Source organism: Pogoniulus pusillus, chromosome 22 (genome assembly GCF_015220805.1).
Source record: "Pogoniulus pusillus isolate bPogPus1 chromosome 22, bPogPus1.pri, whole genome shotgun sequence".
Classification (NCBI taxonomy): domain Eukaryota; kingdom Metazoa; phylum Chordata; class Aves; order Piciformes; family Lybiidae; genus Pogoniulus; species Pogoniulus pusillus.
The window spans coordinates 19,039,542-19,064,893 of NC_087285.1; the positions used below are offsets into that span (position 1 = coordinate 19,039,542).

The following is a 25,352-nucleotide window of genomic DNA, read 5'->3' on the forward strand; positions in this document are numbered from 1 at the left end:
AGCTCAGCCAGCAGTGAGGTGGGATGTGGGGTCCCCGTCCCCACTTGTCAGGCTGGGTTGCTCCTTAGCTTTCAGCTTCATCATGAAGAGGCGGCTGGGGACCAGCCCTGGTCTAAGCCCCTTGAGCTGCCACCCGCAGCAGCACACTCCCGTTCAGTTCAGCAAGTGCAAGGTTTGGCACATCTCACATCCCTCAGCTTGGGCTAGTGCTGTGCACCTTCCCCTCAGAGCTCTGGAGAGCAGAAGGTCCCTCAGGGCCGTGGTGCCCTGGCATGCAGCTCTGGCAGCTCTGAGCTCATCCACACAGTAAGTCCATGCCCTGTCCTCCCTTTGACCCCCCCCTCTGAGGAGACCAGACCTTGGCCCCCACAGTGGTGATGTTTTTAAGCCCCATGCACCCACCCACCCTCTGACCCAGTGTGAGATCCCATCTACCCTACCTGGCCAGTGGACGCCCCAGATGCTGGGGACTAAGGATGCTCTCCTGCTGTGCCAGGCATAAGGCTGAAGCCAAGCTGCGGCCACCAGTGCTTCGTGGCTCCAGCTGGCCCTCCGCGGCACCCCCGGGCTCCCTGCTGCTCGCCCTGACCCGTGCTGAGCTCCAGCCCAGATGTCAAAGCCCTGGTGAGGGACAGCAGTTATTTCTGTCTGAGAAAGGGGGTGGAGCAGGGCTGACCCTTGGGGACCGAGCTGTCGTCACCCCGGCACGGAGCGGGACTGGCACTTGGGGACTGGGATGCTGTCACCTCAGCGCGGAGCAGGGCTGGCCCTCGGCGATCGGAATATTATCGCCCGGCACGGAGCAGGGCTGACCCCTGGGGACTGAGATGCTGTCACCCCAGCATCTAACAGGCATGATCCCTGGGGTCCAGGATGTCATCATCCCAACACGGAGCAGGGCTAACACTTGGCGTCTGGGATGCTGCACTCTGGCACAGAGCAGGGCTGCCACTTGGGGACTGTGCAGCACTGGCAGGAGGTCACTGTGTGCCACCTCGGGGATGGGTCGGAGCCAGGCAGGTGGGATAACGGCAGTTTATTTCTGATGTACATCTGTGTGGTGCAGGGTTGTGGTGGCAGGTGGGGCAGGGGTGGGGGTCTGTGCCCTGGGAAGAGCAGCTGCAGGGTGGGAACAGGGATGGGCTGGCTACGACAACGTGTCCTGGGGAAAGGAATGGGGTGGCAAGGGTTCCTTGAAGGGGAAACGTGCCAGAGCCCTGGCAGCCCGAACACATCCTCTTTTCTCAGTCCTGGTCTCGCTGGTACTAAAGAGGTGTCCCCTGGGTGGGTGGCTGCAATCACTGCTGCACCATCTCCTGGCACCCCAGCTGGCTTCTGCTCACCCACGGGTGAGGGGACCCAGTGCTCTGGGGATCCTTGGCTCTCTTTGCTCTCCCAGGCTCTGCCACGTAGCTGTTTCCATCCTGACCCCTTCCTCTTCCTATCACCGCTGCCAAACCTCTCTCTGGTATTGCTGCCCTCAAGTGGCCTCTGCCCGTCCCTCTACCCTCTTGCAGGGCTTCCTGTGGGGACACCAGCTCGTCCCCAAGACTCTCAGCATTGTCTTCTACACCAACACATCCTTCAGACCCTCTGCAACCTGTGGCATTCCCTTCGGCTCCCCTGCCCTGGCTGCCACAGCACCTTCCATCCCGCAGGACTGGGTCAGGGATGGGGACAGCGGCAGGGTACATAATGAGGCTGTCACTCTGCCTGGGCCAGGGTGGGAGGACACCCTTGAACAGTCCCCTTAACGTGGCAATAAATAACTCTTCTTGGTCACCAGGGAAGGATTTGGGGCAACTCCTTTGAGAAAGGGTCACAAGTTTTAAAGAAAAAAAAAAAAAAAGCAAGCAATGAAGAACTGGGGGAGGGGCAGGAGTGAAAAAAAAACCTTCCCCCCTCCCCCCGGTCTGGTTTAAATTGAAACCAGGCAGACTCGGAGGCTGGGAGAGAGTGTCTGCCGTGCTGCCCATCGTGTGACCCCCGTGGGCAGCGGTGCTGCCTGTGCCACTCCAGGAAAGCAGAACTGCAGTGGCATCCTGGGCTTACAGCTTGCCACTGGGGACAGGACCATCACAGGGCACCCCGGAGCCCAGCCCCATCCTGGCTGTGAGGCACAGGGCGTGGGGCCAGCTGGTGGGCGAGAGCTGCAGAGGGAGAGTCATGATGGGGGCTGGGCACAGCCCACTGCCCGCCCTACCTGCTGACCAGGCAGTCCTGCCCCAAAAGGTTAGGGTGGTAAAAATAGATTGGGCCATGGGATGGAGGGCGGGCAGGAGGCACCTGACACCGCTTGGCACGCCGAGGAGCTGCGGCAGCTCCGCTGAGGAGTGTGGACGCCAGTTTTTTGTGGGGACCTCAGCCTCCAGGGTTGGGGTGTTCCCGGTGTGGGATCAGCAGGTGGCATCACCGGGAAGAGGGTGACCTGGCTGGGGCTGGCCGGTCTAGGAGGTGCAGGAGGCCCCCGAGGGCAGCCCCCCCGGCTTCAGGTGCAGGCTGCCGGTCCAGCCCCGGGGGCAGAGGTTGAAGCTGTGGATTCCGGGGCTCTTGGTCCCCGAGTCTTCGGAGTCGAGGGAGACGTCCGAGTCCGTCGGGGACCGGGAGGTGCAGCGCTTGGCCGGGGACCGCCCGCCCACCACGGGGGATGGCAGGGGACTCTTGGGGCTGGGGGACAGCCTGGGCACGGGGCAGGAGGACACGCCGGGTTGCACCAGGAGGCGGCGACCCTCTGCCCAGGCAGCTCGAGGCATCCCAGGGGAGGTACAAAACTGGGGGGCGTCTGCCCGGGGCGATCGCAGGGGGCTTTTGTGTATGGCTGAGGGGGTGCCCAGGCCCCCGGGCATGCTGCTGGCAGCCTGCAGTGCCAAGGCTCTGGAGCCCTCCAGCCTTGTTGGCCGGGGGGACTGGGGCAGGCTTGGGGGGCCGGTGAGGATGGGGATGAAGGGCCGGGAGCCCTCCGGCCCCGCGGCGCCGGGCTCGGAGCTCTTCCTGCGGGCAGCGTTGATGATGTTCCTGGCGAGCCGAGCCTGCAGCTGCCGGCTGGCCCGGGGGTCCGTGTCCTGCCGCAGCGGGGACAGGGACCTCTCGCTCCACGGAGGTGACATGGGGGGTCCCTCGTCCAGCTCGGGCACGGAGGCTGGGCTGGCCCAGCCATCCAGGCTGCCCGGGCGGTGTGCCAGCCGAGGGGTCCAGGTGGGCGAGGCGGGAAGGGACGGCCGCCTTTCCTGGAGGAGGACAGAGAGCCGGTTAGTGCCGGGGATGCAGGGGACAAAGCGGAGGGACAGGGGAAGACTCATCCTCCCGTTAGTCATCTGTGCCCAAAAAAATGACCCGGGAGTTCTCATGGCCTACAGCTTCCTAAAGCCTTGCTGTGGGTGATGCACAGAGATCCACCTGCACCACTCCCCCGCCCCCCGGGGGGCCGTCGCCCAGCAGCCAGCAGGAAAGAGAAAAGTCAGGTCTGGCGGTGCAGAGAGTGTATTCAGAAAGAGAGGGGGAAACCAGACAGAGGCAGGAGAAATGAAAGCACAGTTGAAAGGCAGTTTGCTACTGTGGGGAGCGAGGGCTGGGCTGAGGCATGGCTGGACCACGAGCATCAGGCTGAGCACCACCCAGCAACCCTGCTAGTGCCAGCCCCCCTCTGCCCGGCACATCCCTTGCTCCCGGCCATGCCGAGCAGTGCTGCGTGTCTCCAGCTCTGGCACCGAGTGTGGCAAGAGGGAGGGCCCTGTGGTGTCCTCAGTCCCTGCACTGTGGGGCTCTGCTGTCCCCCAGGGTTGTGGTTCTTCCTCTGTAGCGTGGAAGCAGGTAAAGATGGATCCCAAGGAAGCAGCAAAGGAGTCAGGAGCAGGCACAGTGAGGCAGAATGGGGGATTCCCTCTGGGTTTGCTTTGGTAGGAGACCAGTAGGAGCCAGCAGGACAGAGGGGCTGCAGGTGAGCAGGCAGAGCTGGTAGCTGCTGGCTATGAGAGCTGGAAAAGCAGGAGGCAAGGAAAGGATGGAGCCAGAGAGGCGATGTTCCATAGAGCTTTCAGGTGAGAGAAGAGAGAGAGCACCGATGATCCCATGGGACAGGCTCACAGCAGATTTTTGGGATCCCACGGGATCTGCACAACTCCTGCCACCTCCCTGGCACCCCCTGGCTCCCACTGTACCAGGGGCTCGGCAGTGCCCATCTCACCCACTGTCCCAGCACTGCAGTCTCCCAGCTACTTCTTTTGTCCTGTTTCCTTTAGTTTTCCCCCCTTTTTTCTGGTTGGTTGGCCCATCGGCACACCCACGAGCAGGTAGGGAGGACTCGGCCAGTAGAGGGAAGCCTGAAGCCTCCGTGGTTTTCTCCCTGCCATCACTACTTGTAGTAAAAGGAAGGTTTCCACACCTGTGGCTCGATGCCGGCGTTCCTGGTGGAGTAGGAGGGCCGAGGTGCCTGGAAGCCTGCCTTGGCTCGGGGGGGGCAGCAGGCGGCACGGGGAGGCCAGCAGCACCTCGGCCGGGGCTCCTGGGTTGGCAGGGCTGCTGTGATTCAGGGGCAGGGCCCCATCCGCTCCGGGAAAGGGGTTGGAGGTGGTCTGGCCAGCACTGGGCATGGTGGAGGGATGCCAGACTGGGGAAGGAGGTAACGGAGAGGTCGGACAGGAGGTTTGCTGGGTGCAGGTGTAGGCATCAGTAAGAGAGGGTCTGGGTGGAGGCACCTCCTGGGGCATGGACCTAGCTGGCCTCTTGGATGGGGAGAGGATGAAGAGCGAAGACTGGAGCTGGTAAGGCTGGTGCTTGGAGATCTCCAGCTCCTTCTGTGAGACTTCATTCTCCATCAGATTGCCACCATACAGAGATGCTGGGGGGGTTTTGGAGGGCCTAGAGGGACTCTTAGAGGGGTGTCTGGAGACCATGGGTGAAAGGCAAGCGTTGACATCATACTTCCAGGAGGGAGGCAGGGACATTGTGGGTGATGGGGACCGCAGCAGCTCGGGCTGAGAGGGAGCTTCGATAACAAACTTCTCCATCCTGGACTGCCGCCGGGCGAAGAGCTCAGCTCCCTTCCCTCTGGCTTCAGTGAGGTTGTGGCTGGGCTGTGGCTTTGGTTTGGGCTTGATGGTGGGGGACTTGAGGCAAGAGGACCAAGCTGGAGCGTCATCAGCCACTGGAAGATGCTGCCCACTCCTGGCCATGCTGTTGGGGACAAAGTTGGCAGCTTCAGCCCCGAGGGCAAAGGGCTCATCCTCAACACTGGGCTCCCCCTGCTCCTTCTGCTTCTTCCTGCTGTCTGCACTCTGTACCAGGTCCAGCAGATCGGGGTTGGGGCCCAGCTTCGGCTTCTCAACGAAGGTGAACATGGGCTTCTTGCTGGCTCTCCGAGCAGCTGACTCTTCCAGGATCCCTGTTTTGGGCAGAGGGTTTGGCCCACTCACTCCATAGCCCAGGGGGGCACCTGGCAGCACCTTCTGTTCCCAGGGAGGGTACAAGGCTGAGTAGGCAGGGGGTGAGCGGACACGGGTGAGTGGTGGGGGGCTGCTCAGGGTCTCCGCATAGGTGGGTGGTGGGGGCATCTCAGTGGCAGGGGGTCCCTCTGCAGGCTGGCTGCTGGCAGGGGATGTCTGGGTTCCAAAGGGTCTGGCTGTTCGGTTCTTCACGGGCTTGGGCTTGGCCAGGGTGAGATGGACCTCATAGTACTGCCGGTTCTGTGCCCCGTTCTGTTGCTGGCTGGCTGGCGAAGCTGCCCCTGTGACCGTCCCTGCTGGTGCATTGGGCACCTCACTGGGCACATCTCCAGGCACTTCACTGGCCTTTCCCTCCTTGGGGCTCTGTGTCAGGACAAGAGTTGTCATGCTCGACCCAGTAGGGGCTGCTGCATCCTCAGGCCTCCCCACCCCACTCTCCATCCTGCTGGCTGCCTGCTCCTGCACACCATTGGTGGCAGCCAATGCCATGTTCTCCTTCAGGTAGACGCTCAATGGGACTTGTTGGGCTTCTGCGGGCAGCTCCTGGCAAGGGGAGGTGCCCACCCGTAGTCCCTCTCCTGGGGTGCTGGGCTGGCCAGGCTCTGGCTTCATGCCCTGCCTCTCACTCTCCTCCATGGCTGCGGGCGGAGGCCTCGGTGCGGGGCTCAGCGGCTGCCCCCCGCCACGCCCAGCCCCCGTGAGGCCATCCACACGCTGCTTGCGGCGGTTGAAGAGCAGGACGCCCTTGGAGCTGGGGCCGGGTGCCGTGGTGAGCTGCGCTGCGATCCTCTGGCTCCGTGCCTTTGCCTCCTTCAGCTCCTTCTCTGAGAGGCTGGCACTGCGGGAGAGACCTGGGCAGAGGGGAAAGTGCGGTCAGGAGGGCTCAGAGGGGATGTGGGACTGCCAGCATTCCACCAGGTGTCCCCCAACCGTCCATCCCCTTCTCTGGCTGCTGGGGGAAGACAAGAGAGATGCTCCAGGACTGGGCTGCACAGGGGATGTTGCAGTCCAAGGGAGATGAGCAGAGCCTCCACCGAGATGCTAAACTGCAGCTCTGCGCCCCAGGGAGGCAGATGACAAAGCCCAGCAAACACCCAGGACTTTTTTTCCCACTCTGCCCTGTATTTCAGCTGGGATCTTTGCACCCACCAAGGTGACCATGTGGGAAAGGAATTTCTCCAAGGGTCTCTGGTTGTAGCTCACAAAGGTTTGCCCCCATCTTGAAGAGGTAGTGAGTAGGGAAGGGGTCACCACTTGCCCCTCGCCCCAGATCCCAACACACTCAGCTCCAAGCGGGCAGGAAACCTCCTGGCAAGGCCGGTGGCTGGCCCCATCTGGAGACTGATTTATGGAGCAACACGAGATGGCAGCAGCCGACAGAAGCTGTGCAGATCCTGACCTGCCTGACACAGACACAGCCCACAGCAAGCAGCCAAGCTCATGCCTTCGGAGACCACTCAAGTGCTAAAAGCAAAATGCTACAAGTCCAGTGAAAGTCCCGTGGCGAGCAGCTGGAGTCTTGCTGAGCTTCTCGTGTGCTGCCCAAAAAGGTCAGGGCAGGGCAGGGCCGGGAGGGTGTGGAGCTGCCGGGAAGGGGTTTTCTCAAGGGTGAGACATTTCCTACCAGCTCACCTGGAAGTGCCTGCAGGAAAGCCAACGTCCTGCACCCCACCGAGGCCACTTCTCAGGGACAGACTGCTGCAGAGCATCAGCATCACCCCAGCACCCAGCAAGGGTACCATCAGTTCCCCAAAGGTGCTGCTGGGATGGCTGTGGTGGGGTGTCCCTGCTGCAGCTCCAGCAGGGAGGTGGGTGGCCAGGTCTGCCTACTCCAAGCTCTGCTCCCCCGGGTGTCGCTGGCACCCGCTCCCCTTCCCTTCCCTTCTTCCCTTCCTTCATGTGTTTCTCATTTTCTTGCCTTCTGTGCCGCTTGGGAGCCTTCCAGGATATTTTCAGCAGTGGCTCAGCCTACCAGCAAAGGAAGGGATGAATGACTAAGCCACAGCCTTCCAGTGAGCCCACGGCAAAGCAGGAGAGCTGTTGCAAGTTGGGCATCTTCTCTTCCTCGCCCTTCATCCCTCCCACCTCCCTCAGCACACAAGTCCCCGTCCGGGTCCTAGCACCACCAAGGACCACCATGTCCTTGCAAGAGCTGGAGAGGAGAAGGAGGAGGAAGAAGTAAGAGGTCAACCTTTGGGCTGACCGATAGGAGAGTTTGGGATGGTCAGGGGGAAAGGTGGCAGAGATGCCAGTGGACAGCCTCTCCTGGAAGCCAGGACCCCGTCCGCAGTGGCGATGCGGGCGGCCAGCACCTCCCGCGGTTCGCGCCCGGCATTGTTCGACGCCCATTCCTATTTGCCTTGGCGGGGGCACAGAGCGGGGCCGCGGTTTCCTCTGGCCGGGCTGGCTGGAGGGCAGCCAGCACCGCTGCTCCCGCTCCACCGGGTCACCCCCGCCGCCTTTATCTCCGAAGCGGAGGAGAAATACGTCCCAGGAGCTGTTGAGAAACAAGCCACAGGCTCCAGATGTCTGCGAGTTTCGTGCTCCGAGCCCAGCGTCGCCGCTGCCTCGGAGGCTGAGGCCGCCTAAGAAGCCAAGCTCTCGATGGAGCCATTTCGCAGCCTCTCGCTCTTGCTACTGCCTTTTAACAGCAGCTGAGGGGCCCTGGGAGATCTCCGCGCTGAAGGGATGACTCAGCTCTTGGCCAGCTCATTCCTGCTTGGACTAGCCACCGGATGTGCTCCTGCGTAGCTGGGACCAGCACCGGGGTTTTGCCCCAGGCATCTCCATCCCTTGATGCTGCTCCAGGCACAGACATCGCTCCAGGACAGAGCATGCTGCTGGGTGTGAATTCCCCACCTGGAATGCCCAACTTGGCATCTACTCCCAGCAGCACCTTGCAGCCTCCCATCCTCTACACTCCTCTACCAGCCCACCTGAGCCTGCTGGAAATGAATCCCTCAGGATGTTAACAGGGATGCTGGGGGTAAGAATTGCTCCTCAAATCCAGTGTTTATGCATGGATGAAGCACACCAAAGCCTCTGGCAGGCCAGAGGAAACTGCAGAGAACAGCTCTGTGCACTGCCCTGCTTGCATGGCCACACCCAGCCCAGCTGACAGACGAATGGACAGATGGACACTGCAGCCCTGCAACCTGGCTCTGCAGGCACCATTCCAAATGTGGCTCATTGTTCAACCCCAGGGTACTATCCCATCCCCAGATGAAGAGTTTGGACCATCTTCTTCCCCTCTCCCCTCCTGCCTGAGCCACAGGATGAGCCTTTAGCCACCTGCTGTGCTGACTGGAAGGACCCTGTCATCTGAGATGCCCTCTGCACCCCTCATTCCTCTTCACCTCAGGAAACATCCCTTCCTCCTTGTCTGCCATGCCTCACCAGCCTGGAAGCCTGGGGTAGGGTCTAACTGTGTGCTTCCCCACAGTCCCAGGCAGATGGGAGGGAGCTGGTTGCGCTGCAGATGTCCAGGTGCCAGGGAGGAAGAGGAGGGGTGCAGGGCTGAAGGCAGCCTAAGCATCACAGGAGGTGAAAGAAAACCTCTGCCTGGCTGAAGGCGCCGGAGGCTCACCCTGCACTGGCCACCAGCTTCCGCCCATTAGCGGGAGTGCGGTCCAAAGGCTGGAGGGTAGTCAGCTCTCCTCCTGCTCTTCCACTCTTCCTTCCTCCCTCCCCACACCACACACTGCCCTTCGGGAAGGAAACGTCTCTCCTCTCCAAACGTCCCAGCTTCTTCCAAGAACAATGAATACAGCTCTGCCAACTCTCTCCACTGCTATACCCCCGCACCAGGGGTTCCTCCGCAGCCCCCGGCCCTGTGGTCCAGGGAGATGCTCCTCATGCCTCTCAGTGGTGGACCTACTGAAACTGCCAACAGCCTCTGAGTGCTGTTTCGATGCAAAGCACTTCAGCTCCAGCCAGAGGGACCTACAGACCTCTATCTGCATCTTTATGTAGGCATTTGCTCCCTAAGTCTCCCACGGCTCCAGGGGTGACTTCCAACCACCTCCCCCAAGTGCAGGGCTTAACAGCTTCTTACTAAGCCATCAGTCATCCTTCCTGCAGCACGTACTGCACTCTTTCCTTCAGAGTGAGGATGACAAGGGTGATGAAAGACATTTTTCTTGTTCTCCCCTCCTGGCCAGATGGGGAAAAAAGAAATTCCTTCCAGCTCAGCTTTCCGTGCAAAGGATGAGTTCCTCCACCACCACCACCAGTGCTACTGCAGAGTGTCTGAAGTGCAGCCAGCAAAGGCTGGAGTCACCATCCAGCCCCAAATGATGATGAAGGATGTATCAGACCCTGCTTGCCCTGATATGGACTCCAAGGGCTGGAATGAGATGAGAATTTGGCCCCATATTGCAGAGAGGGATGGCACCCCAGGGCTCTCCAAGCTGAGCAGCTCTGTGTGGAAGTTGCTGGACTCGACGTGGCTGCAGTGTCAGAAGAGGAAGCCAGCGACTTGGAAGTGGTCACCTTGCAGGTGTGGCTGGCTGCGAGCACTGGGTGTGGTGGCAAGCCCTTGTATGGAGGAGCTAAGAGGTACCAGGGGGCAGGTGGGGCCAGAGGGATGCAACAGGCCATGTGAAATCTTGGATTGAAGGCTCACAGGTGGCTCCAAAATCTTCAGCTGGGGCTCTATCCCTAAACTGCCTCTGCTTTGGATAATCAACCAGCCCAATGCTGCAGCTCAGGGTGCACAGAATGTCCCACTGGGCTACCCTCTGCTCCCAGGGCTGCCCAGCATCAGGCAGAGTATGGATCAGAACCCCCAAATCCACCTTCACACAACACAGCAGCTGCCATCCATAACCCACAGGCAGCTCTCGCCCTTCCTGATCATTTCGTGGGCTGCAGAGAGTCAACCCCCACACGGTGCCTCTGCTGACAAAATCCCACTGGGAAAACCCAGCCTTAAACCAAGAACAACTCCCATCTCTCCAGAGGGACACACGCCACCGTGTCACCTCCCTGCCACACACCTGAGTGCAGAGCTCCAGGCTGGCAGTGCTGGGGAAGGGGAATCCAACGTTTTCACCCAAACACTGAGGGCTTTGGACACCAAGGACATGCAAGCAGGTTTTTTGGCAGAGAACCCAGCTGGCCTTCTGCCTCAGCTACAGCTGTGCAGGGTTTTTTCTCTGTGCAGTGCCTGCTAACTTGCACACATTTAAAGCCTGTGCTCCCCTCCTGCTCCCAGAGTTATCCCAAATAATCTGCTGCTAGGAAAACAAGGAAGGTGGCACAGACAGGCAGTGGGGCAGGCTAGAAACAGATATGATTCAAATGCAGGGATTCTTTTCTGCCTCATTCCCAGTTCTCAACCCTCCTATGCCCCAGATATAAAACCTCCAGGAAGTTTTTACCCATGCTGGCCCAAAACACTCTGGCTGAAGTGGTGGGCTTGTGGTGGGAGCAAGCTCTGCTGCCTGGCAGGGCACACCATGCTGGGCCTCTCCTCACTGGCGCCTTTGCCAGTGACAAAATGTGGCAGAGCGAGAAAATTCGATGCGCTTGCAAGTTTCCCCTGGGCTCTGTTTGCAAGGGCTTTGCTGGATTTGGAGATGTTTGCCTCCTCCTGGCTCACAGCTGTGCCCCTGCTTTGCCCGGTGCTCAGCACCCAAATCCTGCCCCAGATGGCCCCGCGGTCTCTGAGCAGCAAGCCCTGGGGCACTCATCTCCCACCCAGTGGGAGCAGAAGAGGCTGGGGGGGTTGTTAAATTGTAATGGAGGGTGGATGCCCCTGCCCAGCCCTGCTTCCCTGAGTGGGGAGCTGAGGGGATGCAAAGAGCAGCCCCAGCCCTGCAGGCGTGTACACTGAGGAAGAAGAGGCTGCTGCTACTGCAGATACAGAGGCAGCACCTTTATCTAGCTGGATAAAATTAAACTTTGAGCGTTGCAAAAGGAGGCAGGAGTTAGGCAGCTCTCCTGACACCCTTCCACCCCGACCACAGCTAAGCCAGCCCATCCCCTGGCCAGGAACCACGGGGACCACATCCTGCCTCGCAGGTGAGTCCCGGTTTCCCTATGCCTGCTCATGCTTGGACTTGCCAGGATACATCCTGTGCTGTCAGGACCCAGTAGCAGCCCTGCCAGGCTGGTGCCACAAGCCAGAAGTGCTGGTCTGGCCAGAGAAGGTCACCTGGCTCGGCTCGTCCCTGTCGGATGGACGGAGCGGGGAGGGGAGTGGGATGAAACGAGGCCTTTGCCTGTCACTTGCACAACCCGTAAGGGATCCATCCCGCTGCCTGCCAAGCCGGAGGGACAGACCTCGTGTCCCTTGCACGGGGTGGCACAGCCAGGAGAGATCAAGTCCTCGTCAGAGGGGAACAGGGGACATTGCCTGGGAAGACGCTTTGCAGAGCTGGGAGCAGAGACCTACGGGGGAATCTCAGGTCCCCCCCCATACGCCATGCCGGACCCCTGGGTGTGGGCAGAGGGAACCGACACCCACTCCTCTCATTTATAAACTGAAACCCCACTCAGCTCTCCTCTCCCCAAAGGCTGTCTGCGACTCCACTCTCCTGCCCTTCACCCCCCATCAGCACCTCACGGGGGCTGCTGGGCGAGCACCTCCTGACAGCCATGCATCCCCTTGCCCGCTGTGCACCCTCTTGCTGCCTCCCCCGCTCTGCCAGCCCTCTGGCACCCCTGGACATCCCTCAATCCCACCACCCCCGGCACCCCCATTCTGCGTTCCCACCCACTCCCGCTTTTGCGCTGGCACCCCACGGTCTCCCGGTCCCTGCCCCGGCACCCCCAGCCCAGCCCAGGGGCAGCCGCCGCCTCCCCAGCCCCGGCCCTACCCGCGGTGCCGGTGCCGGTGCCGCCGCCGCCCCTCGCAGCCCGACTGCACCGGGGAGGAGGCAGCGGGCAGGAAAGTTGCTGCAGCTCCGCCCTCGGAACGGGCCCGGAGGGAGGGGGAGTGGGGGGGAGCAGCGGGAAGAGGCCGGGGCTGGGGGGGGTGTGATGGGTCCCGCTGGCCCTGCCCCTGCCAGTACCGCCTGCCCTACCGGACGGGTCGGGTCACCCTTCCCCGGCGGCACCGGCAGCCGCCCCGGCGTCCCGGCTGGCCACGGTGGCCCTGCCCTGCCGGTTCCCAACCCGGCTGCGGCTGCCGAGATGAGAGCAGTCGAGACATCCTTTTGCCCAGCCCGGTGCATCCCCTTGCCCAATCTTGTGCATCTCCTGATCTGATGCTGAGTGACCCTCTTACTCCTGCCCACGACGCCCCCATTATCCCATGCCGGGGCATCCCCTTTTCCTAGTCCTGGACATCCGCTTGCCCAGCCCTTCACATCCTCTTATCTCATCTTCCTTTCCTAGCCTGTGACATCCCACTGTCCCATCTTGGGTATTTCCCTGCACAACTCTGTGCATCTCTTTATCCCCTTACTCAGCCCAGCTCCATCCCTTTATTCCAGCCTGGGAGTATCCCCCTTCTCCAGCCCTGCACATCTCTTTATCCCCTTACTCAGCCCAGCTCCATCCCTTTACTCCAGCTTGGGGTATCCCCCTTCTCCATATGCCTTGTCTAGCTCTGCACATCCCCTAGCCCCAGCCCTGGCCACTCCTCTTACCCCAGTCCTTTCCCCCTTTTTATCCTCCCAGTGCAGCTAGGGACCTGCAGCACCTCAGCTTTCAGACACCCCTGAGAGAGCAGAGCCTCCCCTCGCTGCCAGTTTCCTCAGTGCCTAAAGAGCTGGGATGCTTGGGATGGGGCAGCATTCCCTAGGGAGAGCACTAAAAGCCCCCTGACACGGGCACCTGCTCCTAGTGACAAGGGGACCACAGCGCTGGGTGAGAGGATTCCTGCAGGAGCCAGCATCACCTCCCACCTCCACCATGCTGCTTCAGCTGGGGCTGCCAAGCTCCCGGGCACGGCTGTGAGCAGGACCAGCCTCAGCCTCTTCCCATGCCTGTCCACACCGCAGATGAGCTCTTGGCCTTATTTTTTTTGCCTTTCTAATTTCCTTTCTTCCTGCCCTTTACTTTCTGTTTTGGTGCTTTTCTGGTTTTTGAGGGAGGCTTGCACTGGCTCCGCAGCCCCCAGGGAGCGAAACCTTCCGTTTATTTGCACACCAGACAGAGAAACCAGTCCTGCCTCCTGCAGCTCCCAGCCTCTACCCGGGGCTCACTCCCCAGCCTGCCCTGAGTGGTGCCAACCAGCCGGGGCCGCTGTGCAGGATATTTGAGAGCAGCCAGCCTGGCCTTGGGCTGCTGGACGGGGACCAAAGGGGCACCCGGGACCTGCCTGGGTAGGTTTGCACTGCTTGGGAGGTGGGGGAGTGCATTTGCTTTGCTCCCAGCTCCTAAGGCGTGCTTTTTGGTGCAGATGGATGCACCCTCTTCATTCACAAGAGCTGTGTGGAAGAGGGGGGGTATTATCCCATGTCAGCTACAAGGAGAAGAGGAGCAAATCCCTGACACCTCCTGGGGATGCTCCTACAAACAGCCTGCCGTTGCTGATGCGATCTGAACGGGGACCTGCCCTCCCCTCCCTCCTCTCCCACTGTCTCTGCTCTGAACCATCTCTAAAGGGTTTTCGCAAGGTCCTGGCCATGCTTCCAGCGCTCAGGACCCTCAGTGGCATCCTGCCTGGAGGCTCTGGAAAGTCTGACTGGTCCCACAGGCAGTGGCTGGTGGTGATCTCACTTGGAGGGGGAGGAAACGGGACAGACAAAGTGTTTCCAGCAAACCTGTTGAGTTACTTTAAAATTCCAGGCTGGCAGCAAAAGTGCTGGATGGCTGCACGGGCTAGGAAAATGCTGAGCCTGGACAGAATCAGGCCTGACCTTTCTCCGTCGCAGATCTGCCATCCCGGAGCAGAGTGAGGAATGGGAAGACTATTTGGATCCATCTGGTTTGTGTGCTGAGCTCTGAAACATGACTCCCGTGTGGCCGGGAAAGCTGCTGGGGCAGCAGTGAGCCAAGGAGCTTGGCTGATCTTCCCAGCCCTCATCCCTTCCCGGGAGCCGCTGGCTTCGAAGACACAAGACACTTCAAAAAGGAGGGGAGGGAGGGGGACAGACTCCTGATACCAGGTTCGTTCTGAGCATCCTTAGCCGGTCCCTTCCCTCCCCACCCTGAGGGCTGCTTTGGACAAAGCAGGCTCTGAGCAGAGTGGCAGCCTCCGATGATGCCCTCCCGCGGGGGACAGTGACCCTCTTGCCTCCGCGGCACATGGCAGCTGAGCTAACAGCTGGGCAGGAGCAAAATAGAAAGGGTGGAAGCAGAGTTTGAGAATGCATCTGATGCCTGTAAGAGGATGGGTCTGATCCTGCGGGAGCATCTCCCCTGGGTGGGGAGGTCTGTGGCGACCCCAGCTATGTGCCTGTGTTAGTGTCACGGCAGCAGAGGGCTGGGGAGTGAGGCGATGGCAGAGAGCGCTGCGGGAACCAACCAGCCTGAAACAAAGCGCTGAGGTTTTAAAGCAGGGGCTATAAGAAAGATGGCCCCGAGCCACACAACAGGAGCTTGCTCATCCCTGCTCTGGCCAACTTGGGAGCAGTGGCCCCTGTCACAGGTGGCACCCCAGAAACTGGCCCAGATCATGCTCCCCACGCCCCCTTTTTAGCAGGGTCCCACGGAGCCCCAAGGCTAGGATGAGGGCCAGGAAGCTATCTCACTTGTGCCACACTTGGGGTTCAGCTCAGCACTTGGAACACTGTGAGAATGCACTCTCTGCCTTCCCACTCCCTTCCTGAGAGAAGCCACAGATTCCTCCTTATTTTTAGGGCCAGAGAGATCATCTCAAGCTAAAAAAGTCCCAGCAGCTCGGCCGGGAGCCTGGGACCTCTAACCCAGCTGAGGTTCTACCCTGGGAAGAGCCAGGCTTTCCCACCACCGAGCAGGGCAGCAGCAGTCCCAGCCCCAGAAGCAGAGCAGCACTTTTTGGGGTGGGGGACAGTGGCCAAAGGGATTTTCTCTTACCTGCTTTCCTAGGCTCGCTGGTGGGGTCAATGAGGACCCGTTGGATCTTCACCACTTTCCACTCCTGGCTGGGGTTAGCCATGAGACTGAATGCTGTGGGGGGTGGCTCTAGGGCAGGCTTGGGGCTTTTCTGGGGGGCTGCAGGCTCAGACACCAAGGCCAGGCTGCCATCATCATCCAGGGAGGGTCCTCTTGTGTCCCCATTGAGCCCCTCAGGCTGCTGGCAGCTCCCATTTTCTTTCCCTTCTGGTGGCCCCATCTGTCCCTCCTGCTTGACTGTCTCAGAGGCAGGAGCATCTGGGAGCTGATGGCACCTCTGCCCTCCTCTGCTCCCTATCTCCTGCCAACAGCTGGTGTCCCCCTCAGTGTCCCTTTGATCCATCCCACAGACACAGGGGGTTTGTGCAGAGTCACCAGGCATGGGGTAGCTGGGCTGGGTTTGCAGACAAGGTTGCTGAAGCCTTGCCTTCATCATCTTTGCCACTTGCCTACACTGGCACTCCACAGCCTTTCAAACCCAGTTTGTGTGGCTGAGCATCTGGCTCCTCCCCAGCAGCATCCCTGGAAGCACAGCCGGTGTCTTAGAAGGAAGGTGGTCACAGGCCAGCAGCCCAGCTTCACTCTTCTTGCAGGCAGGACCAGGCTTGATGCTACAGTAGCAGGCAGGTTCCAGAGCCTCAGCTGGAGGGATTTGCTTGGAGGACACAAGTCACTGAAGAGGATCTTGCAGGAATTCGTCTTGCCCAGGTGGGCAGAGAAGCGATGCCTGCAGAGCTGTGGAAAGGGAAAGGGAACTCTGAGGATACTTATGCATGAGAATGCTTGTGCATGAGGATGCTTGTGCATGCTCTGAGTCCTTCTGGACAAGCCAGTAGAGTGGCTCCCAGTATTGTATTCTCAGCCCAGGCTCCAGCCACAGGCTGGCTCCATGAGGGTTGAACTCCCTGAAATGCAAAACATCCCTAATTGCTAATTTGGAAGTTCCTCACCTTTATCAGCCACCCCCAACCCAGACTCACCATCCCAGGTACCCTCACCCATCCGCCTCCACATTAGGGACTGTGGCCCAGATCCCAGTGCCCAGATCCTTTTACTATAGACACCCCAGTTTGCAGCAGCTGCTGCTCAGGAGGTGGAAGCCTGTTCCACTTGGCCAGGGTTTGCTCAGGCTTAGCAGGATCACAGGCTCCCTTCTCCATCCAAGATTCCCAGAATCCAGCTAACAAGGCTGTGCTTAACCACTGAGTGAATCACAGGGCACCAGGACAAGCACAGACAGACTTGCTCCCCTCTGCTGAGCACAAATCCTGCCAGGTGACAGCACAGGGCCACAGCAAGGGTGAGATGTCAACCAGGACAGGTTATGTCAGTGCCTCCGGGGCAGGACATGGCGTAGAGCACACAGGGGAGTTCCTGTGCCATGAATCCTCTGCAGCTGCTCAGCATCACCCACCCTCACTCAGCATCACCCAACTCTGCTGTGACCCAGTTCCATTCAGTGTCACCCAGTCCCACTGTCACTCAGTCCCATTCAGTGTCAATCAGCTCTGCTCAGTGCCACCCAACCCCATTCACCATCACCCAACTCCGCTCAGCATCACCCAACTCTGCTGTGACCCAGTTCCATTCAGTGTCACCCAGTCCCACTGTCACTCAGTCCCATTCAGTGTCAATCAGCTCTGCTCAGTGCCACCCAACCCCATTCACCATCACCCAACTCCACTCAGCATCACCCAACTCTGCTGTGACCCAGTTCCATTCAGTGTCACCCAGTCCCACTGTCACTCAGTCCCATTCAGTGTCAATCAGCTCTGCTCAGTGCCACCCAACCCCATTCACCATCACCCAACCCCACTCAGCATCGCCCAACTCTGCTGTCACCCAGTTCCATTCGGTGTCACACAGTCCCACTGTCACTCAGTCCCATTCAGTGTCACCCAGCCCTGCTTGTTGCAAGGCTGGACCCCACTGGGCAACCCTGCTGCTGGGAGAAAAGGAGCTCATGACACAGGAACTGTGATGGATTCCCCAACCCAACAGCTGGCCAAGGAGGAAAAGAAGTTCCTGCTCGACCCAAAACTCTTCCTGAGTTATTGCAAAGGCTTTTCAGTGAAATGAGGCAATGTTCCAGGTTGAGCTCAGGCAGTGACAGACTCTGCAGCTTCATCTGGGGCTTGCACAGCTTTGCTGCAAAGCTTCCCCTGTCCTTAGCAAGGTTATTTTGGAAGTGAAGGCAGGTTTGAGAACAATCAGAGAAAGCCTTGCTGCCAAACAAAATGCATTTGTTTTTTGAGAGTGCTCAAAGGAACTCTTCTGTCCTTTCTGAAATCCTTCCTCCTGCCTTGCTCTGCTGCAGTTATTCAACAGGGATTTACAAAGAGATCCTGGGGGGAAAAAAATTCAACGTTTCCCTCTGAAAATGGAATCTCCCCCTGCTCTTTACGTAATTCAGAGCCCCAGTGCTTGCAGGAAGCCACCCACATCTTGCCTTAGAAACCTGGCAAGCGCTGGCAGGGGGAAGGTGCTGGCTTATCTCAAATGAGGATGAAGAGAAAGTTGCTGAAAATAGCCTCAAGCCCGGCGCGGGTCGGCAGAGATCCTCTCAGAGCGATTCTGTCCTCTCCCTGCTCCCAACGCCCGGCCCCGTCAGCGGGGAGAAAGTTTCTCAGGCAGCACGACTCTCACCCGTCCTGCATCCTATCTGCCTCGGCTGGGTGAGCCTGCACCGCCCTGAAAGCCGTCTCCCAGAGCCCGCTCCTTCCCCTTCGGGAGCGCTTTCTGCAGATGGGCATCTCCTGAGGATGGGCGCCCACGATCCCGGCGTTCCCCAGGCAAACCCCTCCTCGGCGAGACCCAAGCAGCGGCGTTCCCCGAGGACACGGGGCCGCCCCCGCCGCCGAAACACCGAGTCACGCCTCTGCTGCCTCCCGGGAGGCCCGCCTGAGCCCGGCACCGCGGCGGCAGAGCTGCCGGTGGAGGAGCCGGTGGAGAAGCCGCCTTCCCCCTGGGACAAGGCTCTGGGGCTCTGCAACAGCTCAGGGAAGGAATGCTCCTGGGTAACGAGCAGCTCCGGCGACAGCTGCAGGGCTGATCCTGCCTGCTCGAAGCCTGCCTGGGTAGGACGGGTGTATGTGCCCCGGGTGCATCTTTCCAGCTGGGAGAGGCAGCGCTGCCAGCCACCTCCACACAAACAGGCTGAGGTAAACACCCTGCCCATGCAGACCCCTGCAGGAAGAGTGAGGCCTGAGAGCCGTTTTTTGGGATGAGTCCAGAAGTGCAGCACTAAACTGGGGGAGTAAGAGATGCTCGAGTCAGGTACCAGTGCCCAGCTTACACAACCCCAGCAAACCATTGCCTGGCCACGGTCACCTCGGGGCAGTACCTTGTGCTCCACAGCAGCAGCAAGTCTCAACAAGAAGCTGCAAAATCATGTCAGAGGAGGGAAGAATAATAACAAATAATAATAGTACAAATACAAAACTAATTAAATGCAAAAGTGCTGAAATCTGGCAGCAGGGAGACCTTTTGCTCAGCTGTCTTTGCCTGCCCACTCGCTGGCGGGTAATGCACAGCCCTCCCCCACTGCCTTGCCTTTCTCACACCCTGCCACCCCCCCACCGTTGAGGAAAAGAAAACTAAAGTTAACTTTCCACCTCCCACACAAATATTTTTGGCAGGCGTTGCTGGCATTCAGGCTGCCTAGGCCAGGGGAGTCAGGACCTGAAGAGAGTCTTCATCTCTCTCTGCTCCTGCTGCATGCCCAGCAGACAATGGTGGCCTGGACTGCTTCTATCCCAGCCACAGTGCAGGGGCAGGAGGTGGCACCTGCAGGGGTGGACCTCCAGGACAGCAGTGGGGATTGCAGGTGGCCTGGCCACCGGGATGCCACAAACCAAGGGTGGGATTGGTACCCAAGCCGGGGTTCCATCCCTGGTTTCCCGTGTTGCCCCCAGACGCATCACTGCCCCACGCTCGGTTTTCATCGTCGTTAAGCAAGCCGGGCCGGGGCCGGGAAGGGGCCTGGAAACTGTCCCCAGCACAGTAGGAGCTCTCCGGTTTCCCGAGGTCGGGCAGCAGGTCGCTGTCACTCAGGCAGGACCCTGCTGTCCAGACTTGCAGTCCCCAGCTCCAGTCACAAGACCAGCTCCATCCCTTTCCAAAATAGCCCAGCCACAATGTATAAATCTGGGGATCTTCACACCTTTGCCATGCCAGCAGCTGAATGTCCCCTTGGGGGCATTCAGTGGCACCTTTCCTCCGTAGCACCTTCTCAACATGGCACTTTCCACCCCGTGGCATCACATGGGGCAAGGAGCCTGGCTCGGCTGCATCTCCAAGGGGCAGCCCCACGTCCCTGGAGGGCTCTGTGTTTCTTTAATGGACTGCTGCCTTCACAGCTGATACAGGAGATGTCTTTGCGGTGTAGCTGTCACCCAGGCACTTGGAGCTGTGCCTGGACCACCCTGTGCTCGGACACTCTCCCATCTGCTGCAATCCAATATCCCTCCCTGGCTCCCAGGGTACACCTGATCAGGATGTGCTGCTGAGCCACGTGCTGGGGTGAGGCATGGCAGAGCTGCCTGCAGTGACCCTCTCTGCATGAGGACCCTGCTGCTACACCCCAAAACCTTGCAGGGCTGGGGCCAGCTGGGTGTCACCCCGTGCCACCTTGACATCCTTTCATGGCAGATGGGGACCACTCCTAGCAGAGAGGGAATGGCAGCAGCAGGGATGTGGCTGGGCAGTGAGGGATGGGTGGAGAAAGACCCTCACCAAAGGAGCAGGGGTCTTTGCAGGGGTCCAATATCCAGGGAAGGGGTGCAAGAAAACCAGGATGGGATGTGATTGCTTCCCTGGAAATCGCTGCCAGGATGAAAGAAGAGGTGGCAGGTCATCTCCTTCGGCATCAGAGGTCCCCAGTCTCACCAGGCCAGGCCAGACTGTCTGCAGAGCGAGCTCTGGGTGTGTGGGCAGGGGTGGCTGCACCAGAGCTCAGGCAAGCAAAGCAGAGGCTGGCAGGCAGCGCAGCCGGCAGCATGCTGGGGAAAACAAAAGCCTTTTGCAGCACTGATTTAGTACCTGGATGGAAACTGGGATGGAAAAAACAACATTCCTGAGCGCCTGCTCCCGTGCACCCCCCACGATCCCCAGTGCCCCAGCCTGCCTGTGGGGACATGGAGCTGCTGGTCCTGGCATGCAGGTGCCCACAGTCAGCTACCCCCATGCCCCGCCAATCACTGGCGGGGAGAAACAGCAGCAGAAACACCCGGAGACAGCGTGGGGGCTGGGGGGACACCGGAGGAGTTGTCCTGACTAAGCAGTGAGGAGCGGACAGTGGCATCTCAGACAGCTGGGCCACATCCGCTCTCTGCTCCTCCCCACGCTGAAAGCGAGGTCTGGACGCGGCTGCAGGGGCTGCTCTGCATCCCTTTCCACTGCTGCGTGCAGTGTCACATATCAAGCCCCAGCGGGTGTTCGCACCCCCTCCGCTGCCCTGGCTCCCCAGCGGCGCTTTTTGTTTGGTTGCAGCACTCAGCAAACTCTCTCCCTTCCTCCCACCATTCAAACGACCTCCAAGCCTCAGGCTGGGGTGAGCTCCAGCAAACTCTGATGTTCCATCCATCGAACAGCAGCCTGAGCACTTCAGCTGAGTGAAATTGCAACGAAGCTGGTGAGGGGCCTGGAACACAAATCCTATGAGGAGAGGTTGAGGGAACTGGGCCTGTTTAGCCTGGAGAAGAGGAGGCTCAGGGGTGATCTCATTACTGTCTACAACTACCTGAAGGGGCATTGTAGCCAGGTGGGGGTTGGCCTCTTCTCCCAGGTAACCAGCAATAGGACAAGGGGACACAGTCTCAAGTTGTGCCAGGGTAGGTATAGGCTGGATGTTAGGAAGAAGTTCTTCACAGAGAGAGTGATTGGCATTGGAATGGGCTGCCCAGGGAGGTGGTGGAGGCACCGTGCCTGGGGGTCTTCAAGAAAAGACTGGATGAAGCACTCAGTGCCATGGTCTAGTTGACTGGCTAGGGCTGGGTGATAGGTTGGACTCGATGATCTTGGAGGTCTCTTCCAACCTGGTTGATTCTATGATTCTATGATTCGAAATTGACCTTGCTCAGCCCTCCTAGATAGATTCAGATGTCAGTCTATCCCACACCGTCATCCCTAACGGGGCCAGCTGGCCTGAGGGTCCCATATGGACCATCCCAGAAGCTGCCCACACCCTGGCTGCATGGTACAGCCCTGCACGGGGCAGGTCCCAGCCTTTTGTTTATCTTGGACTTTCCCATCGGCTTCGGCCGTTGCCTCCCTGAGCCTGCAGACAGCCCCTGCCTGGCTGTCACAGCTGCCTCCAGCCCTTCTCAGTGGAGTTCTGGGGAGCACAGCACCAGATTTGCTGAGTGCTGCAGACCTCAGGTCTCACCAGGTGCAGACCAGTACAAGTCGAAGGTGCCACCAAGGCGGGGGGGCTGTGCCCAGGGCCCCTGGCCACTGCTGCTTGGAGACACAGGCAGTCAGCTGGAGCCGTGACAGATTGCTGCATGAAGGCAGGGAAGAAAATGCAGCTCAGCCTTTCCAAAGCTCAAACGAAATGCAAAATCAGAGAGGCTCAAGGGAAAAGGCAACCAAGCTCCGGGCTGCAAAGCAGACCCAAGTCACACCACAGTGAGCTGGCTTGGCGAGCTGGGTGCTGGCAGCTCCTGGCTCCCCTTCTCCACACATCCCTGCCTGCCCTGGGCACCTCACCTTTGTTATCCACCCCACGGGCACGGCCCCGGCTGCGCAGCCACAGGCTCACTGGCACAGCAGATCCCACACCCACATGTCCCCACGGAGCTCCAACAGCAGATGCAGAGGGAGGGCTGGCACCCCTGTGCTTTCGTGCCTTTCCCGAGTGATACCACGGAGCATTTGCTGAGGGGTGATGCCAAACAAACCCCCGCTCCTGGAGGTGAGCATGGTCACCCCACGGCTGTCAAGCTGCTTGCTGTTGGCTGTGCCAAAAACCTTCCTGGGTGGGGAGGGCAGAGAAGCCTCCCACAAAGGGGCTGGGGCTGACCCTGTAGTGGCGTTGGGGCTCATCCCTCATCCACATCAGCCCTGGGGATCACAGCCTCAGCAAACAGAAACCACGACCCATTAGCTGAGCACAAAAACCCCCAGGGGCTCGAAAAGCCAGTTTGAGCAACCTCTGCCTATTCAGGGCTGGCCAAGACTGACAGCCAGAACATCTCAGCCCTCCCGGGGTCCAGGGGCTGCTGAGCTTCCCGGGGCAGTGTGAGCCACTGCCTGACTTCATAGCCAAGTTTGCTGCTGTGGCAGCTTCCCCAACTCCCCCCCACCAAGACCGACAAAAGAGGGGCCACGACCTGGGGCTGCAGGGATCGGTGTACACAACCTGCCCACGCATATATGCAAGGTCGGTGGCTCTGTAGAGGTTTGCCAAGCCCCAGCAGCCCTGTCCTCTGCCTCCACCCTCCTGCTGTGACCATTCCTGAAGCCCTAAAGCCTCGAGGAGGCAGATTGAGAACGGGACTGGGCTACTAAAAGAGAGGGAGCAGCTGCTTGCCAGCTCCCACACCCGCAGCCCTGGCCAGTCTGGGCAGTCCCTTGCTCCCCAGCTCTGATTCCAAAGAGATAGGAAGGGACCTTAGAGGAGAGATGGATGCTCAAAGCCCGGGGACCAGCAGGACCAGGGTAAGGGACCTTTCAGTAGTGCAAAGAGAAGACAGGGAGTGAGTGCATCCAAGTGCAGGGTCTGGCCTGACCGAGCCCCACGGGCAGCACTCGGATCCGTCCATGGGAAACAAAGAGCATCCCGGGGAGGGGTCTGTTTTCTTTCCAGCCCAGGAAAGCAGCCAAACCTCAGCACATGCCCATTCCCAGGCCTTGGCTCCAGCAGCACAGCAGGCTGGTGGCCTTGGGACACAAAGTTTGCTCCCATCCGGCTCACCCAAGGCTGCAGGGTGCAGGCAGGCAAGGCAGGAGCGCAGGGTCCTCAAGGGCAGGACGCAGCCATCAACCATCCCTACTCGGAGGAGTCCCTGAGTGATTTGCAGCGCAGAGGGAATGGGGCAGGAGGTGGAAGGGGGAAGGATGCATCTGAGCAGCATTTTAGGATGGGGCTGTGCATGCATGAGCGACAGAAGCAAGCGTGTGTGTGTGCGTCCGTGTGCCCGTGTCTGTGCCTCTGCGTGTGTGTCTGTGTGTCTGCGTGTGTGCTCAGCAGCCTGCCTCTCCCTCTGGCAAAAGCGCTTGTGCGGTAGGAATAAACACGCCGAGGACACATCCAAGCCAGTGCAAACAGCCCCTGACCGAGTCGCTCTCTCTCAACCCTCTGTTTTCTTTCTTCGCTTTTCCTCTCCTTTCTTAACCCCTTCGGGAGCCCACGGGACCAGCACTGGAAGCCTTCGGAGCACTTGGGAGCTGCTGGACCCAGCCCCTGCAGATCCAGGAGGAAGGTTTGTCCCTTCAAGGGAACACAGTGGGGTGTTTGGGTCCCACACCAGGACATAGGGCTGGCTCTGCTGCCCCGAGGGCCCCCTGCCCAGCACTGCTCTCCTTTTTCCCCCACTCTCCAGCACAGCCCCATGGCAGCTCATCCTATTCCCAGAAGCTCCCGGGGGCTCCTGAGGAAAAGGGCTGTTCCCCACTCCAAATCCCAGCCCATGCCAGCCATGGGCAGGCTGTATGCTGGCAGAGAGGCACCACATCCCTGGCGGGACCAAGGAGCCAAGAGAGGAAAACACGATAAAAACATGCCAGGAGTCCCGGGAAGCCCACCTCTACCCTGCACTTTACCAGAGGAGGTCCCTCGGACCTGGAGTCTGCCAATACCCATGCCAGAGGCTCATGTCCTGTGGCACTGCTCTGTCCCTGCAGGCACGGAGAGCTGTCCCCGTCTGGCATCCCACTGGGACAGTCACAGAGCCCAGATAACACCAGTAAGCCCAGAGATGCTCGTACTCACCTCTATCCCCTTCTCTTTCTCCCTTTAAGGAAGCAAAGCTCTCTGCTCTCCCTGTGCTCCAGGGGGGTCAAGTCCATGGTCCTCCTGCAGTGCCCAGGCGCCGGGGTCCCGGCCGGGAGCTGGGGGCCAGCAGCGCCCCGGTCTCCTCCTCTGCTCTCCTCCAGCCGCACGGCGCAGCGCAGGGTGAACGGGGGGGAGAGGGGCGGGAGGAGGGGAGTGGGGAAATGAAACTTTAATAGCACAGAGCCCCTTTTGTTTCCCAGCATATGGGATATTTCATACATGCTGAAGGCATTAACCACCTATATTCTTCAAGCACTCCAGCGGCTGGGAGCACGGCCCCGTGCTCGGCTCGGGGGCATGGTGTCTGCCCTGGGGGGCTGGAGCTGGCAGCAAGCGGCCCCTCTGCCCTGACACCCCTCTCCAGCTGGGGAGAACCCTACGTTGCAGCCTGGAAAACTGCTTGGTTGCACCAGGGTCACCCCTCTGCAGGATTCTGTCCCCCTCAAAAGCGCAGCCAAACCCCCAGCCCCAGCCCAAGGCCAAGAAAGGGGTGTCCCAGTTCTGGGGACTTTGCCCATGAAGTGAAACTGGACCTGCCATCCCTGAGGATTTGAGATCCCAGACAGCCTTCCCATCCCAGAGATGTGTCAGAACCCCATGACCCCCCAGAGCTGTGAATATCACTGACAGAGAGGAGCTAGAGAGGGCTGGCAGTGTCCTCTCCCTGTCTGCATCTCTGAGAGCAGCAAGCAGGCAAGGTGTGGGGAAGGAAGGGCTGGAAAATATCCATGTTGGATGCCCTCATGATGTTTATTACTTCCCCTTCAAGGCACCTGAGGACAGACCGTGGTGCCTGCAGAATGTGGTGGTACCACTTGTGCAAGCAGCAAGGAGGCACCTTCACATCCCAGCCAGCTGAGGTCCCTGGCATTGCACCCCTCCTTTATGCCCATAGAACAGGTATTAACTTTGACTTTCTGGTCAGGAAC

General features: G+C 59.7%; 1 protein-coding gene across 1 annotated transcript; it reads right to left on the reverse strand.

The window, feature by feature from the left end:
• Positions 1-1,019: 1,019 nt before the first annotated feature.
• Positions 1,020-15,929, reverse strand: SYNPO (synaptopodin). The gene is given in 4 exon segments (XM_064162049.1): positions 1,020-3,227; positions 4,382-4,462; positions 4,464-6,292; positions 15,390-15,929. Coding segments are annotated over 4 exon segments (3,165 nt in total). The 5' UTR covers positions 15,865-15,929; the 3' UTR covers positions 1,020-2,447.
• Between the last annotated feature and the right edge of the window lie 9,423 nt (positions 15,930-25,352).